Source organism: Anarrhichthys ocellatus, unplaced genomic scaffold (assembly GCF_004355925.1).
Source record: "Anarrhichthys ocellatus isolate YVR2014 unplaced genomic scaffold, GSC_Weel_1.0 scaffold72, whole genome shotgun sequence".
NCBI classification, from domain to species: Eukaryota; Metazoa; Chordata; class Actinopteri; order Perciformes; family Anarhichadidae; genus Anarrhichthys; species Anarrhichthys ocellatus.
In genome coordinates this window covers 905,148-923,877 of record NW_022280102.1, presented here as the reverse complement: position 1 = coordinate 923,877, position 18,730 = coordinate 905,148, and the positions used below count along the sequence as shown (strand labels likewise).

Genomic DNA, 18,730 nt, shown 5'->3' with positions numbered 1-18,730 from the left:
TGCTGCACAGACGGCCGCTGGACTGGCCTCTACACATTTATACAGAGTCACATACCCACACTGTAGAGCAAGAGAAGGGAGGACTAAGCGAACAAGGCCATGCTAGTAAACACGGTTGTGTGCATTGCTTGACCTTTATCTTATTAAACATCAATAAGATGGTGTACTTGCTAAAGGGTCATTTTCTTGTCTCATTTCATGTTATTGCAGATATTTGAGCTGCGATCAGTTCCCAAAAACTTAAAGCGGCCATAGGCAATATTTCCATATCAACAATGGATCTCATATATATAAAAGGGATCACTGGTAGTCATAAACCGACAGAGAGCTATCGCCTGACTCACTGCAGCTTTATGAAGCTTTTTAGCATCTTTCAAGTCATTGTTTTGCTTCTCTGGTCTCAGCTTTTGGTTCAGTCTTGCTGCTCTCACCAGCATCGTTTTTGTACACAGCAAGAAGTTGTTTTTGGCAAAAAAATCTCTACAAACCAACTATAGACTACCTGCTCTGCTCCAAACAGTACACAGACAAGGTTGACAACTAGCTCGTGAACATAGTGGAGCATTTAGCTGCTGATGAGCCAGATAGTTCCCTCAGGAGGTGATGGAGATCAAACCACAGAAGGAGAGTGAACATTGGATTTACATTCACCAGGTGGCCAGAAACACGACTCCAGTTCGCCATATGAACTCAAAAGGTGATGATATCAGTCAGTGTTGTGTTTACAGCTTCTTATAGTCAGGAGTTTGTTATAGTCAAAGTTAAAAGTTCATTCCTGACCTTGGAAACAGCAGTTGACACAACAATCTCAACACACCTGGGCAGCTTCATCAGCTGAGGAAGATTCTGTGATACGATCAAAAGCTCCAGAAGAGCTACTAATTGGACCTTGTAAGACTGTTTTGTCAGCTGATAACAATATTTTCTATACTCACAGTAACCCAAAGAGTGAGTCCGTATCCCTCTGCTATGAAAAGTCAAGTTGCACAACTTCAGCATTATGTGAGTGTTCTCAAAACCAGAAACTATTTTGCATGTAGACATATTGGCCGTTGTGAAAAAAAAAAAAAAAATCAAGTATTTCTGATCTGGCTCTAATCATGGCGCGATAATTGTCCATCACCAGCAGATGGGTGAACGAGAATAGCCACCGAACACGCACAACAGCTCTGCACATTCAAATGACATGCCTTGCACGGCTGTGCTCTAAAGCTGTCGCAAAACTGCTGATTACGATGAATTAAGGGAGGTCTGTGTGTAAATGTTGAGCCTATATACGGTTCAATTTTTGGTGGTGAAGGGAATCCGGAGCTGGAGGGGTGTGTGTCTGGTATGGTGGGGCGGTCACAGCAAGCATCTGGAGATTTGTGTGGCCATGTCCGCTGGAAGGGAAGACACAAAAAAAGGAAAGAGGGATGATTGATGAGAATGAAAGAAAGAGGGGAGAGCAAAAAGGCCTTGTGTGAGTAGTCGAGAAAAGTGCGGGACATTACACCTAGAGGGTCTGTTCCGAGGTGCTAAGATTACTTTTCGACTGTCCTGTCTATCGTCCAGTCTTGCTCTGTCTCTGTGATGGCAGACAGAAACGGAGCAATATACTAAGGTGATTGCAATACTCGTCACTCGAAACCTAAATTGAAACGAGGTGGTTGTGGCCTTGGAGACATGGCGACCCTGCAGCATATCTGTTCACAGATGTTCGATAAAGTTGGCTGCAGTCATTCAAAAATATTCAGCGCCTCATTGTGTTTCCATATCCGACCCACAAAGCCTCTGCAAGACATATATCACATGTAAAACCTGCAACGCTCACGCTTGGAGAGATGGTGGGAAAGGTGTGTGATTTAGAGGGTGACAGCAGACTGTTAGGGGATTTAGCGGTCCAGCCTGCCTTATCTCCAGCTCTGGTTCCCCACCGAGTGTTGGCCTTTGGGGAAGTAGACACGTCTCTGGGATGGGCTCCCTGAGCTGTGTTTGGAGCTTGGCGCTCGCAGCTTTAATTTAATCATTGCTTACAACCAGCAATTTGAAGGCTTTTTTTTCAGTTCATTAAAAGTTCAGCATTTCAGGTTTGCTGCGCTCCAGATCACGGTATGTGAAACCGTGTTTTGACAGGCTGGAGTTTAATGTCCAGCGCAGGCCTCTGGAGGCTGATTGATTAGTGAGATAAAGTTTCTCTGGGAAGACAACAGCTGTACCCAGAGAAACACAAAGAAACTGATATTAAGTTTTTATAGTATCATACTTTAAAAAACAACTCACTATATAAAATATACTTTACATGCCAACGTTAACATATCAAAACTATTTTACCTGCTTTTAACCCATACTTAAGTATCCTAGCTGTGTGCTGGTTTTGCTATCAGACACCACGTCTATGTGTCTGGTCCTCGGGAGCTATCATTCTTGGCTGTAACCCCTCCTTGCGTGTTGTTATGGAGGTCCAAGCAACATGTGGCCTGAAAGTTTGTTATTTATTGGTCATGATGCTTTTGTAAACTACTCACAGTCTAGGCTTTGACCCTTGAACCCTATGAAGTCAGAATGCCATGTGACATTGTTTGAATTGAGTAAAACCTGAGTAACGGCATGTTGTCGCACTTCATACAATTCCCCCCCTGTTATTATGAGGCTATTGCAGGCACATGGAGTGCCAATTACACCAAAACCCTCACAGATTTCCCAGATTAAAATGCAAACTTTCAAGACAAACCTTAAATCTGAATGGGTGTAATCCATCATATATCTTGATGGCAATTATTCACATCAAATATAATAATCAGATAAATACAAGGGGCATAAAAATGTAAATTAAATCAAAAAAGAAATCAACCTTTGTTAAGACATGACCTGACACGCAGCATAATGATAGTATTATGTGTTCCCTTAAGTGGAAAAAACTATTTCGGACCATGAATCGAAACACGCTGTCACATCCTTGATAGAACGTCTCCATTCTCCCGCACAGCTCTGCTTACCTCTGTCTGGGAGGTTATCAACAGTTCATCATGGGAACATGGAAGTGAGAGACAATACCTTCCTCCACTCTAATGGGATCTTGGGGTGGCTCGGATCGCTTCAATGAAACACCAGCACCATGAACTCGGATAATTTCAGACTTTATGAGATTGTCAGCTGCTGTTGTGATCAAAACAAACATAAATAGGCCTCAGGCCGGTTAGTGTTTTCACTGGAGCACATCGGCTGTCTGTTGATGACCTAAGCGATGGTGAAATAAGTAGTTTCATCAATTTCAATCTGCGCTCTTTCAAACTCCTCAGGATGGCTCTGAAAAGACATGAAGGGATAATAACAGACAGGCCTGTCTGACATAATCCGTCCAAATACAGAAGATTAAATAGGTGTTAGAATTAATGTTTGTAGAAAGCTAAGGACTCCTGCCACAGTGTACAAAAGAAATCTAGGAAATGTACTTTTTTGGAGACACTAAAGTCTGAGTAGCAATAGAATCAGCATTATATAAATTGAAATAATCCAGCCTTTTTAAGTGATGGCTATAATTTATTATTATTATTATTATTATTATTTTGCATGAAAGGTTGGAGTGCAATTGATTCAGAGACAGTCCTTTTTATTAGACTACAACTTTTAAGTTTATTTTTTTGAGGTACTTGTAATTTACTAAAGAAATGTATGGTACTCTACTCTGCAACATGTCCGAGGGAAATATTGTACTCCACTATATCCATCCAACAGCTTTAGTTCAACTGTTTAGTTTTTTTCAAATTAAAATTTTACACACTTACATATAATCAACCAAAATGATATGATGCAACCATGCAGTGTATAAAATCAGCCCCTAAGTGCAATCTTAAACACATAGCTGGCATGTAAATGCTTAATAATAAAGATACAACTATATAACATTGGTGGGGTTGACGCCTTATAGTTTACTGTATGTTTTTTATATGGTGCTCCCAAAATAGTGGCCATGGCGTACCTACATTTGAATCCCCCCTCCACAGCATGTTCTCCTTGATAACACCAATAGGACTCGCTACCGCCAAGTTCCCCCATTGGGTGTCGCTGTGCGCGTAAAGTCTCCTCCGGCAGGTTTGGTCCGACCGGACCCCGGATCGTCTGAAGTGTCAGATTGTCTTGTTAACACGTGAGATAGCCAGTGCACGGAAGAGGGTGAAAACACGGGGGAAACCGGGAGACAAGAGGGCTGCAAAATTAGGCGGAAGAGAGTTCTTGAGAGAGAGTCGGACTCGGCGGAAACTGCGGAGGTCCTAAATGAGGGAATGCCGAAAAGGAGAGCAGACATACGGCCAGAGCACCAGACATGAGTCCGAGGTAAGACTGTGATACGGCAGAGGGGCAGGGATGACATTCATGCAGACGTGTGAGTGACACGCTGAGCAGTTTTTTTTTAGTAGACTACTATGATGAGTTTATCCAAGTTTTGTTGTACTGTATATGTCTTTTCGTTTTGAGCCGATGGTCCTGATGCAGCCTTCAGTGACGTTACATACAAAGCTTGAGCATCTGGATCATATGAGCGCGTCCGGCCTCACGCTGATCGGATTTACAGTCACTTCGGCTATATTTGAATTTTTTATTTCTCAGTTTTTAATTGACATATTTAAATGATGTATGGTTTGGTGGAGAAGATGTTCAGCATACGATGTAGGCTTTAATTAAGTAAGAGAAAGAAATATAAATACAAATGTTTTAATAATAGTATAAAACAGTGTCTATAGTGGGCTCTATGTTATGCCATGGAGCTGCGTTTTTCTTACTTATCATAAGAATATTTTGAGTGCAAACCCTTGTGGTGAAAAATCGTAGAACTTGGGGGTGATACGTTTCCAAAGTGCTCTTTAAGTGAAGCGGGGGGGGCTGTTAAATCTTCCCAGGGGAGGTCTGAAGGTGAGACACACCTTCTTTTAACAGTTCTATTATTTTTACTTAATTAAAAAGCGTACAATGAATGAATAATTGTGAATGGATTTTCTAAATGACACAATAAAGTAAAAGGATTTGTGATCAATTTGGATTTAATTTTGGCCTCAGGGACAGAATGACATTACATATGGTGGTGGTGCTCGGGGGGAGTCTAATTCCTTGAAGGTCCTTGACATGAAAAGCTCCAACAACTCTTGATGTTACCAGTTCTATCCATCATTAAAGTTTTTCAAACGTTTTAGTGGGCTGCCAGATCATAAATATGCAACATACGTGCGTATACAATGGTTGCCTGTCTCTTTAAGACGATGTGTTGAGAAGTTCAAGTCGGGGTCACTTGAAGTTCCTGCCCTCTATCTTACCTTTTAGTTTTATTATAGACTGACATCACACGGGGCGCTAAAACACTTAAGGCGCATAGAGGCTTCATTATCATACCGGTGCGCGTTATTGCTCCGACTCAAAAATAGCTAAGGAAATTACTAGAAAAAAGAAATAGGAGGAAACTGGTGCTGGTCTAAGCACGTATTTTTTTATAGAAAGGGATGAGAAAGAGGGGAGAGGAGGGGCAGAGAGACACACAGAAAGAGGGAGAGGGAGGAAAGTGGGTGGGAGGACGGACCTAAGGAGCGACAAGAAATTCATATCAATTAATAATCATAAAAAAAGAGCTGGCAGACGCGCTCGGAAAACTGGCATGGTTTTTTGGAGGCTGGCAGTTCAAAGCTGAAACGTCAGATATGACTCCTAGACTGCTGAGATGATCATTAAGGGAGACTTAGATCCGATGGCAGAAGACATCGGGCATGCAGGTAAGAGCTGATATGCTTTACACGCACAGGCCCCCAAACCAGAACAGGGGAAGCTTGACATTTAGGGGTTTATCCGTTACACTGTGCGGTGCATGGTGCCAGAGAGTAAATATGTTTTTTTCAATGAATCGTTGACATATTTGTATTTTATATCATGTCGCGTTTTGCCTCGTTTTTATTCCAGTATGATTTTAATATCGACAAGGGAGGCTCCGCTTATTCTTCTTTCTGCATTTAATTGGAGTCGGTCGAAAATATGTATTCTTTTATATTTCGAATAAATAATTAGCCGTAGGACACTCAATTAATTAGTAAAGTCATTCCGGATCAGTCAAATGTAATGACGAATGCAGATTACAATATGCTTCAAAAATCTGCAAATGTATGTAAAAGAACAACGACTCTGTTTCACTTTAAACACATCAGTGTTTTTTTTTTTTTAAGATATCACCTTCAAGTTTAATTATATTTAAATGGTTTTTTTAACTCGAATTTAACGCAAAAGTTAAAGAGAACATCGCCCTCTGTTAAAGGGGAACTTCAACTTCTTCAGTAATAATTTTAAGAAGGAAGCAACAGTAAAATCATGATCGTGTCTCTATTAGACAATGTAAAACAGGCCCAGCACTGTGTGTAATAATGTCACTACTGAGTTTAGGCGAACACAGACACACCAACAAATATTATAGGAATATTTTTTGGGGGGGATATTTAAGTTTATGAATTTCTGGTTTCCTGTATAAAATCCAGTACTCTATATACATGTAGCCTATAAAAGAAGCTCCAGCGCTGTTGACAGCAGTGAAGAAGTCTGATTGTCCCTGAAGAAGCCTACTATGAGCTGAAAACAGGTCCGCTTCTGGAGGCGATCTAAGGCTATTTTGGCGGAGATAACGTGCACTTTTGTAGGACGAGGCGCTGCAGCGCAAAGAGATGCGGCCACTCGTGATTCGGTTTACTGCACAATATGTGAGGAGTAGCCTAAAGAGTAAAACAGATTAGAGACACAGAGAGGAGGCGCGCGACGCACAAAATCAGCAGACAACTTGATGCTTTGCTTGCAAAACGGGACGTGAAGTACTCAAATCTTATCAGGCGATGCACTTCAAAACGTGCTGATCGATAAACCGTGCCACTGGCAGATACAACTTTCATAGCTTAAATTGAATGTAATTTTCAAATAAATAGTCTATGGATTAGAAGAATTTATAAAAAAAAATAAACAATGCAAGTAACGTTCATACAATTCAATAGTCTGCAGTAGAATCTGCACGATAATAAATGTACGTGTTGATTATCATATTAATTTGATTAATACGTTATCTGCTCTCTAAATAAACGGTTACTCGGTTCCCATCAAGATTAAGACGCTGTCATACTTCCGACAGTATTTTATAAATGTGTGATGGTTTTTAGATGCGCAATTACACAGGAAACTGACTCTTATGCTCCATGATGTTTGATGACCAGACTGAAACTCAACGTATTCACCTATCATGGGTGCTGCTGCTCGATCTGCGCTTCGGGATGCAGTTTTTCTAACCTAAATGTCAAACTCAGTCTTTTATTTAATGCGTGTATTTGCCTCTTATGAATCACAAAAAAATCACAAAAAAAATGTACGAGTTGGATGAAAAAGGTATAAAACGACAGTAAAATATATGCTTGCTATTTTATTCTGACTTTGTACTGCAGTGTTGCCTCATAAATTGAACAAGGGTTGTATATGAACATGGTCAAATGGGTTCTAAAATAAACAAGGAGGCATGAGCATGGCCAGCAAATTGAAATGTAAGAAAACAAAATGTCAACACAATGTTTTAAGCAGATGTCTGGAGTGTTTATGTCACTGAGGCTGCATGTATAGGAAGTTTAGTCTCCCGCTTCATCCCAAACCACAAAAGTGACAAAACAGAGAAAACCAAGGGGCAATGAATATTAACCTAATGCAAATAACTGAATGTCATCGATGCAAACTATATCACCATCATCTAAGTTTCCAGCATGTTGACGGGTCATTAAAAAGAATGCTGTCAGATGGAAACAGACATGCATCAGAATGACGTAAATAACTGTCTCCCAGGACTCTAAGAGCAACCTAGATCAATGATTTAATTTAGCCTGTTTAACACAACAGACTGACAAAACAAGCTGTACTGCAAGCTTTGTATGCTTACAAGAACAGTATAGCTTGCTCTAAGATGTGTTCTCTCACTAAAAATCATTGCGATCATAGGTAGCTTCCGAACAGGATGCTGTGGGCTGACACATGGCCTCCAGATCAAGAGTTTTATAAAACATGTTTTACTGTTATCTTTCTTTTTTTTGTCAGTATAGGCTACATCAAACAGTGAGCTCAGATATTTTAAAAGGCAAGTTATAGCTTCTCAAAAGACTCATACTGATCACAACGAGAAAAGAGAGACTCTTGATGGCAAACCCACACCTAGACTGTTGTTACCACAAGACAGTACCAAAATTATTTAGTTGTACGCACAGCACAGTGCAGGTGCACAGAAATGTTCAGAAATGTTGCTTGGGGCGTGAGATTTTTTTTTTCTTGCATCACAAAAGATTTTACAAAATGTGCAAGGATATATCAAATGTGGATTTAAAAGCTCTTAAAAAAAAAAAATCTAATGTCATGAATCAGAATGTAAAGAATAACTTTATTTTATGCTCTGTGATGCAATAAATACATAATACAGCACTGTAGACCGCATACAGACCAGAATGCACACTGATTGTGTGCGTGTGTGTGAGTACACAACATGTCACCATGCTCCACGCAGTAACCAGTCACAGTAACAGTAAGCTAAACACCCCTTAATGCAATAGACTCTGCAAAAGTGCAGCATGCTGTGGAAAGTACTTGGTCTATTCCTCATATCACTCTCATTTCTAAACACGTTTGATCTAACCGACAATGAAATTTATAGTAAAATATGACCGTTGAGTAATCAAAGCCAGACAGAAACCAGAAGTGGAAACACTTTAGATGACAACTGGGGACATGATGGAGAGTAAATATCTAAACCTGCCCTACCCACCTTCTAATTCATAGCATTTTTTGAAATTTTATATTCATGACCAAATAATAAATACTAAATAGCATACAAGTCATACGTGTAGGTATTAGGACAGAACCTAATAATACTTTTCATAGAAAGATATATTTTTTCTTCAACAGGGATGACTGTTCTCCGCATGATCACTAGCTGGACGTCATGATTGTTCTAACTTTTCATTTTCCGTTTCATCAGTGATGAAATCAGAGTTTCCTTCTGATGTTATACGCCTGATGCTGAACATGCATTTAACAAAATACACATCTACAATTGTATTTACGAGTGACCTTGAGGTTTCGGACTGAACCTTTCTTTTTTTTACTGTGAGAGAAGATAATAGTCATATTACTTTTTGTTCAGTGTTCTCCAGAATTCCATAGTAACTCATTTGTCTGGGTCTATTTTACCCAAATTCATACTTCCCTGTTCTTGTGCTGAGCGTGCACACCGAATGAAATAAACAAGAAGTGAATGAGCTGGTGTCAGGAAGACCATAATCAGACGGATGACATGATATTTATTTAGTAGCTTGTTTCCCATCAGTGAGACTAAGCCCTTAGGGACAGTTCGAGACGTTTTATCTCACATGTAAACTATCCTCAGATGCCACTGGTTGAACAATACTCGGTGTTTCATGCATTTATTTTAGGCTTGATGGAACAATTAGTGTTGCTGTTTGAGTGTGTGTGTGTGAATCTGTGTGTGTGCGCGCATTAGATTCCTGGAGCTCATTTCAACGTAAAATATTGAACCATGTAACATCGGGTGCGTTCGGTGTTACTTATATTACTGGGCAGAAAGGGGAGCCGAAATAACTATCTTTTTTTTGGGATGTGTGCTTCTCTCACAGGTTTTATACCTGCTGTTCATCATACTTGTGAAACGTTCATCCCTTGGTTTGTTTAAAACCCTGCACACTACTTCTGGAATACTTTATCAGGAAGCCAGCGGTTACAAAATATAGATCTGCCGTTCTCTGAATTCAGTTTTTTCTTTCTTCTTGCAGAGGAAGTGAATGCGTTGACTTGAATTTCTGATAATGAGAAAACCATTGCAACTGCTCACCTTTAGCTAAAGTTCACTTCTACAGAGTAGCATCCACGTGCACTTTCCCACATAAATTCTGCTTTTGTGCATGTTCCATTCAGTGGAATCAATGATTTAAACAAGATGTATTAAACTGGAGCTGTTACGATGAATTTGCTTAAAAATGCAATTCAATTAAGTGATGTGTCGCGTTTCTAAAGGAAATCTGTTATTAATTCATTAATTCATTAATCTATATTAATCCTCATAGATGTATGTGAATGCATATTTTTGCAATTTTTTTAAAACTCTTGTGAAGGCAATCAAACGTTTTGGCACACAAAACCTCTGAAATATACTTTAATATAGTCTGATGTATAAATCATAGATTTCATAGATTATTTTTATACAATGCATCAATAATCATTTTCGTGGTGCAAAAAAAATGACACATTTATTGTGCTTTTGTGTATTGAAAAGCTGACTGCCGCATGATGTTTTACAGATATCTGTTGTTGCAGGTGGCGGACTGAAGACGATGCTGGGTGCCATGGAAGTTCCAAGTCATGCTAGGGATCTCCTCCTGCAGCTCAACAGCCAACGAACCAAAGGCTTCCTGTGTGATGTTATCATTGTGGTGCAGAACGCCCTCTTCAGAGCTCACAAGAACATTCTGGCTGCCAGTAGCCTCTACTTGAAATCTTTGGTGGTCCATGACAATCTCATCAACCTCGACCACGAGATGGTGAGTCCAGGGGTCTTCAGGGTCATTCTGGACTACATCTACACAGGCCGCCTTAGTGAGGGAGACCCCACTTCTCCCACTGAACCCAATCTAGGGGCTGTCTTGGCAGCAGCCAGCTACCTTCAGCTGCTTGACTTAGTGGCTTTGTGCAAAAAGAAGCTGAAAAGAAATGGCAAGTACCCTCCCCGCCCAGGTCCTGCATTTCTGCCCTACCCAAAGATGGGGCCCAATAGCATGGGTTTAGGGAGTGGTGGCAGGTATAGGATTTCTACTCCTGTCATTCAATCCTGCCCTCCAGGAGGAATTTTGAACAGCCATGCAACCCGGGCATCACCACTAGAGGAGCTAGTTCCCCATCGACTAGCCATTCATGCTGGGGAGCTGTATGCTCCAACCTCCATCCAGGGCTGTCAGGTGTTCCCGTCCCTGCAGTCTGCTCTGCCCGCCCAGCTTGGGCGCTCAGCCCACCCTGAGAGGAACTGCTCCCCCAACTACGGCCTGGATCTCTCCAAGAAAAGCCCCAACTCCCAGTCACAGCACACACCCTCTCGATCCCATCTGGCAAACGCTCACAATAATGACGAGCGAGACGGGACCCTGAGCGGCCGCGCCAGTCCCATGCAGAGAATGAATGGAAGGGCCTTCCCCTCAGAAAAAATGGAGTCCACCGACCAGGCAAGCTCCCTCACTCCTCCACATTTCCCCCATCTCAACCAGCCTCTTGGCCCACACCTCCCCCACCTGCACCGCTCAGGCTCCCAGGCCAGAGATCGCTACCCATGTCCCCCCAGCCCTGACACCCCAACGGAAGCTGGAGAGACGGGCAGAGATATGGGCAACATCTACCGCTGGGTGAAACATGAGCCACTATCATACACAGCTGAAGATGAAGATGAGGATGAGGATGAGGAGGAAGGGGGTGAAAATGGAAACCAGCATCATAACCACAACAAGGCTGGGGAGGAGAGTGAAGGAGCCGACGACAAGAGCGGGTCAGGCACAGAGGAGACAGGCAGTAGTGAAGGCCGCCCGTCCCCTTCTGGACCGATGGGGAGGTTCCACATGCCGTATGAGCCAGAGAGCTTCGGGGACAATCTATATGTCTGCATCCCCTGTGACAAAGGCTTCCCGAGCTCAGAGCAGCTCAATGCACACGTGGAGACACACACGGAAGAAGAGCTGTATGGCAACTCTGGTGGCGAGATGGGAAACAGCAATAACAGCAGCACCAAAAACATAAGCAGTAATACAAACGGTTATGGGAGCAGTTTGAACAGTCTGTCCCACCTGGACACCAAGTCCAGCCATGGGCTGAGCTCAGGGGGCATCGGAGAGATGATCCGACCCTACCGCTGTTCCTCCTGCGAGAAGTCCTACAAAGACCCAGCCACTTTGCGGCAGCATGAGAAGACCCACTGGCTGACTCGGCCTTACCCTTGCAGCATCTGTGGCAAGAAGTTCACGCAGCGGGGCACCATGACCCGCCACATGCGCAGCCACCTGGGCCTTAAACCTTTTGCCTGCGACTCCTGTGGCATGCGCTTCACCCGCCAGTATCGCCTCACCGAGCACATGCGCATCCACTCCGGGGAGAAGCCCTATGAATGTCAGGTGTGCGGGGGAAAGTTCGCTCAGCAGCGCAACCTCATCAGCCACATGAAGATGCACAGCAGTGGAGGGACTGCGGGGGGCCTGACCACAGATGGGAAGCTGAAGCTGGACTTTGCTGAAGGCATCTATCCTCTGAGTAAATATGCAGCAGAGCATCTGGGGCTGAAGCAGGAGAAGGCCAATGAGCTTCTCATCCAAGCCCAGCAGCAACTTGTTGCTGATGCAAAGGTCATAGAAAGCCTTTACCCGCTGTCCAAACTGGCCTCAGAGCACCTGGGCCTCTCCCACGACAAGATGGACGTCCTGGGCCAACCCCTCCCCCCTCCCCAACAGGCGCTCTCCGAAGCCCGCACCATTGACCGCTACTCACCCAGCTAAGACCACAGGACCTGTATAAATGGCATTCACCGATAGGTCTGTGTGTGCACACATAACTTGCAGTATTCTAAAGCCATTCACCTCAACTCAATATCTCCACTGCACCTCAGACTCAGGCCAAGAGGAATTGGTCTGTTCATGCACACCAACATGTGTAGACTGTAAGTGCCTTTCTATGCATCTAATGTATCTTTAAGTCCTCCTTCATAAAGGAGCTCTGTGCTATTTCGTGACCAAGAGACACTCACTCAAACAAGTACAGTATTTATGTACAGTGTATGCAAAAAAACGTTTGAAAATTACAGCCATTGAGCCAAAGTGACAAATTGAAAACCCAAATGAAATTGTTTTATTTATTTTTCTATTATTGTGAACTCCAAAGAGAAACTGTTGCAAGGAAACGTTGCAATCTGACCCTAAACCTGTGTACTATTAAATATCATCTTTTTACAAAAAATGAAAATGCACATAAGGACAAGATTCAGGGTTTCGGTCCAGACCTGAGCGGAACTTTTACCAAATGTATACGCCAACTCTTCTGGACTTTAAAGTAATGGGTGGATGTATCTTTTTTCTTTTTCTTTTTTTTCTGTTGTGGGGGTACTGGACAATTTATGTATCTCACTCTCCAGCTTCTCCAAATCATGCTCATGCTTCCCAAGTCGCAAGGAAATGACTAAACGATAAGAGCAATTGCTTCGGCATTTCGGTAAAGTGTCCTCTGTTTTATTTCCTCCACATTTTGAAAAGTAACCCACTCCCCCACGTATTTTGTGCGGATAAAGGCTCCTACTATGTGACAGTTATAGTAGCTTAATCAGCCTTACACGCGTGTAAACCATCTTGAGCTAAAGCTTCCTTTGCATTTTGACTAACATCCCTTAGCTTTCAGTTGTTATTGAGAGGCAGTAAGCACAGCCCTGTGATCTCATAACTGGGACATCATTACACATACCCAACTGATGACACACTAATCCCTGTTCATGATGAGTGCAGCTTCATCTCATGGTGCAGACGAAACTTGGGTGTTGCCTCTGACATTGTGTAGTATTTGCAATTACCGTTGCAGCCAATCAGAAAAGGCTCGGACAGAATTATTTGCACAGAAATGTGTCAGTTACTATCAGGAGCAATTACTCTATTTACAGCAGCACAATGATTCATCATGTAGCGGCAGTAGTCGGATGCCGTGTTGCAGCTCCGCTGTCAGACCTCTCATTTGGCCTCCCTCCCCTGTAGTCTGTTGTCTGGGACCCCTGCTACTGTTGACAGGCCAAAGTGAGAGCCTTTGCTTTAAACGCGCTCCACTCCACTCACCACACACATATATACACCCCACCTCCCTCCACACACACACACACACACACACTTAGTGAGCTGCTAATCTGTCTGTGATATGAACATAAGAAGGGGTTTGTGGGTCTTCCCTGGAAGCCAGCGGGTGAACAGCACATCCCAGCTGCTGGGCCTCAGTAATCCCTGTGAAATTTCACTTTCTCCTGGACAATTCCCACTGCACGCCGGCATGATGTCCCATTTCATGCCTGCCATCTTACCCCTCTGATCCACTTATTAACATCATATCCGAGCCTAGCAAATGTCTGCCGGCCTGGCCTCCCTTCCCCGCTGGTATCAGACGCGGAAACAAAGAATGACATATTTCTGTGTTGGCTGACCAGCAGTTCCTCCAGCTTGAAAACAAAAGAGCACTTAAAGGTTGCGGGTTGACGGCACATTTTTGTCTTTAAAATGTTTATTCCAAAGAACATGCTGGCCTTTTCTTTTCCTTTTTTTCCACTTGTACTGGTCCTTGATTCAGATCAAAAATGTCTGACCACTATAGTGCCAATGCCAACCTCAGTGGGTGAATGTGAAGACTAAAGCCATAAATACACTGTGATAGACGTGGTAAATCTTAAAGGCTAAAAAGAAAAACACAGAGACAACGTGCCTGACTTTTGAGATTGTTTTTTTTTATTTTTTAAATGTAACAATAATTTAAGGGCTTCTCTTTTCTGTAGCATATCATCATATCAAACATGTTGTTTTCTGTCACTTACTTTTCTTTATTTTGATTTGAACTGAAAGCAGCGCACGTGAAACTGGTGCTTACCTCAGGACTGAACCCAGCATGGGGACGCTAAGCTTTACTAAACCTTTGAATTATCAACACACACACAATTACACAGACACACATGCACACACTCACACACAGTTTTTTTTATTTTCATATTAACAGGGCAGTTGTCCTGTGTTAAACCTGTGGTTATTTCTGTGTTTATACATTTCTTGTTACAGTTTTATGATGGAGAGATAACATGTGATATTAACATATTTTTTGTTTTTATTTTTACTATGCGGTATACATTTTCTATTGTGTTGTCCTCAAAGAGGTTTGTTGTGGTGAGGTTTCTTCAATTCTCCAACTCCAATTTGACCAATTCCATTGTTACAACATAAGGCAAAGTAATTTTGGTAGTATCTTAACTGGCTGTTTGTGAATTTCTAAACCTCACTTTAGTGAGCATCAACCTTTGGTATCAACCACACATACAAGGTCTAGGTGACAGGTGTTGTGCTTTGAAATGTCTCCACAAGACATAATGTATTCCCAGTACTTCCCTAAACAGACGAGCAGTGGCTTTGCAGGGCGAGTATGAACACTAGCCTCATATTGTGTGACCCCTTTTCTCCAGAGGTTAGTGAACCTTCAATGACGGGAGTCAGACCGAGGCTGCCCATACACACAAACACACAGGAAGTCAGCTTGTTTTGGATGACGCTTCAAGTTTTGGGACTTTTTCGTTTAGCTCTTTGACAAATAAAAAGAAAGGATAGCATCAATTAAACAGTAAGTGCTCGGTCCACAAGCTTGTGCATACGTGCTAAAAATGTTGGGGGAGAAGGAAGTAACAGACGTGGGAATTTCAGTCCTCTCACTCCTTCTCATTCACTAGTTTAAATGAAAGTCGGTCTCCTCCTTTTCCATGCCTTACACCATTAAAATAACAGAAAGCGTTTCCACTGTCACTCCAAATCTGTGCAGGAGGGAAGAGCAAGATAATGGCTGAACACTTCTGTAGGATGTGCACTGTTTGAAATTTGCTTAATTGCATTAATGTGTATGACAGACGGAGGGCGAGGGTTGTGTATCTATAGAGAGGGGAAGCGTTTGCTTGTCTGTTTGTATGTTCCAATGCCATTTGAGCGTACGGAGGGCCGTTAATGCATGTCCTGGGAATAGGGTCGGTGTGAAGGAGAAGAGCTAAGGAGCAGGAAGTGAACTTTTGGCTGGTGTGTTGTGTTGAGCAGGATGTGCCGTGTGTTTCTGCTCAGAGGCAGATAGAGAGACGGAGAATGGGGAGGGAGAGGAGCAGGGACGGCGCAGCAGGGTGGATGCGAGCCATTGTCTCAGTATGAAAGCCTGTTCGTACTTCTGAAACCCTCCATTCAGAAAACAAGTAGACTGTATCTTCTCTTTTCCTTCCCCTCTTTGCTCTTTGGGAATAGACCTCTGCTCAGTGTCACGGTGATACGACATCACGGGCTTTCAAGGGCCGCGCGGCGATTTCGACATTCTCTTACAATTTGAGGACATTGAGGATAAAATGGTTTGACGTCCTTTTGGTCACAGGAATTCATCCCGGTATTTTTACATATTTTTAAATATCTATTTTTAATTGGGGCAGGGTTGATCATTATGGAGGGCCTAGAAACTATAATGTAAATCACAATTAAAAAACTGGCAGTATTTTTATTGCTCTGTTGTTGATTCAATTATTGAAATTACAAAAGTCTTGTTTCAATTTACTGGTGTAGCCATGCGCCCCTTGGGGTTTTATGCCACATGCCTTTATTAATGTTATTTATTTGACATAACAACCCAGAAAACCTCTCATTGCCACCAAAGTGGTTTAGATGAAGATGTTTTGAAAAGTAATACAATCAGGCATCTAAAACTATTTATTAGCTACATTAATTGATATAATAAATATAAATGAAAGCAGTAAGTGAAACCACCAACATTTTATTATTTAGGCCACTTCATTCCTCTCTAATATTGTTATGGCGAGCATCCCGGGGCCGTAGCTTTTATAACACTAACAATATAGAAGTAAAAACCAGGATGAGTTCCAATGGTCCTGCGTAGACCAAAAAAGGGTTTAGGTTAAATGTTGAAAAATTCAAAGTATGCCTTTAAGCTTTCTACCAGCGCCAGCGGGCTGAGGTCACCTGTGTGACTCTGATCTGCAATCATAGCGCTATTTGACATTTATTGTATTTCACAATGTGTGCCAAAAGAACTGAAGCATTTAGCAGACATCGCAGATGCTCAAAGCAAAAGTCAGAGACAATATTTGTAGTTTCCACGGGTTGCGTTGTCGAGCTAAGCTTCTGACCAACTTTGACTTTGCCTTATTATGAAAGCCATTCTCTTTGTGGCTAATGTGGCTTGAGAGCACAGCGCAGACATGCCACTATTGTCCAGTGTACATATTTCTTTTTTACAAGAGTTCATTTTAAATGTAAGCTAGAGCCGAATGATATCAATAATCAAGCCTTGTTTTGGTGTTGAAACCAAAAACTGACTCTTAAGTCAACCAATGCAAACGTGCCTTCAATATAACTGCAATAACTTGTATGTATGCCTGTGTGTGTAGGTGCTCTGATGTGTCCACATAGTGCACCTGCCCATCTACATGTCTGAACGCCTTTCCCACAGTGTAGCAGGGTGAAGTACAAGAGAGAGATTTGACACTTTCAAGAGTCTTTATTACAAGCAGCTGCTTTAGATTTATTTCCCCAAACTGCACTTTTCTGGAAAAATCATTGTATTGTGATTTTTTTATTACTCTTATGATCCCCTAGAAGTCCCACAATTGCCTTTCTTCTGGCTCTTTGCTCTCTTTTGCTTTCCTCCTCTTCCTCCCTGTGCAGAGCTTGGCCACGCTCGTTCACCGCCCTTGTTACCTCGAAGCACAGCTTCCCTCCTCACCTCTCTCTCTCTCTCTCTCTCTCTCTCTCTCTCTCTCTCTGTCCCTTCTCTCTTTTTACACTCAACACAAACCGTTGACCCACAACCCCCGCTGCCTCCCTCCTCTCCCATGATCCACTTACTTCCAGCTGTTTTTCATGCTGAAGAAGACAGTTGTCTAAATGTTTATGTGAGGAGCTACTTTCTTTTTCTTTAAGCCCTGATCAATTTCCAAAACGAACTTTGTGGCATGTGTTAAAATACAGGAGATGACGGGCCAAATAATAAAAAAAAAGTCTGACATCGTTATTGTATTCGGATCCTCAAGCCAAGAAAGGGCTTAAAGAGGGAGATTAAAGGCAGCATATCGTTGTAGAGGAAATGCAGAATAATGTGAGGGGAAATGTTCGGGGGAAAATATGCTCAGAAAGATGCCAGTAAAGTAAACATGTATGAAATTGCACAATTGAGCCGGGCCTCCGCTGCACCAGCCAAGTCATGCACTGAGATGGAGAGAACAAGTAAGGGAGAGGAGTTGAGAGGAAAAAGAAGCAGAAACGGAGAGAAAAATAGCCTGTGCTTAATAGTCACAACCTTCAGTAAATCACAAGGAAAAGCTGGCTGCTTTGTGAGTCTCTTCACCTCTTTTTCCCCCCCACCTCATTCGGTGAGCTTACTCTTTTTCATTTCCCTCTTTTAGGACGTTATCTTGTGAGGAAATGTAGTTTTTTTTGCCTTTTCATTGTCGACTGCTGCAGGTCATTGTGAAGGTTTTTTTTTTCTTCTAGATATTAATGTTCATGTCAGCATGCCCTCAGAGATGTCATCCTTTTTCCAGACCTAACAATTATCACCCAATCAGCACACGACCCACAGTAGGCTCTTTGTAGTTGAATAGGAAAGGGGGTTCTGGCTGCCCGTGTCGTCTTCCATCTGTTTAGCTTGGACCTCTGTTTCTGTCTCTACCTTGAACACATACAAGACAAACTAAGTGGACTTTGGCTGGAATCTTTTCGTTTACAGTGTACAACTTCTGCTCCAGAAGTTTCAATTTAAAGACAAACAAAGAGCAAGGACAAAACAAGTAGGAATTTGGAAGAGCAAAAGTTGGTCAAGGAGAAGATTTGATTGTATATATTACACACACACACACACACACACACACACACACACACACACACACACA

General features: G+C 42.3%; 1 protein-coding gene across 4 annotated transcripts; it reads left to right on the top strand.

Annotated features, from left to right (window-relative positions):
• The first annotated feature begins 4,139 nt into the window (after positions 1 to 4,139).
• Positions 4,140 to 17,499, top strand: hic1 (hypermethylated in cancer 1). 4 transcript variants are annotated; one of them, XM_031873601.1, is made up of 2 exons: positions 4,140 to 4,317; positions 10,357 to 17,499. In XM_031873601.1, the coding sequence occupies exon 2, from the start codon at positions 10,374 to 10,376 to the stop codon at positions 12,567 to 12,569; it is 2,196 nt and encodes a 731-aa protein (XP_031729461.1). In that variant the 5' UTR covers positions 4,140 to 4,317; positions 10,357 to 10,373; the 3' UTR covers positions 12,570 to 17,499. The 4 variants fall into 4 exon arrangements, with proteins under 4 accessions (XP_031729461.1, XP_031729458.1, XP_031729459.1 ...); XM_031873598.1 differs by having other exon boundaries at positions 10,341 to 17,499; XM_031873599.1 differs by lacking the exon at positions 4,140 to 4,317 and adding an exon at positions 4,927 to 5,741.
• The last annotated feature ends 1,231 nt before the right edge of the window (positions 17,500 to 18,730 follow it).

Coding starts and splice junctions, on each gene's coding strand:
- hic1 (XM_031873598.1), top strand. CDS start 4,258: ATGAGGGAATGCCGAAAAGGAGAGCAGACATACGGCCAGAGCACCAGA. Junction 4,318..10,340: donor GCACCAGACATGAGTCCGAG/GTAAGACTGTGA, acceptor GATGTTTTACAG/ATATCTGTTGTTGCAGGTGG.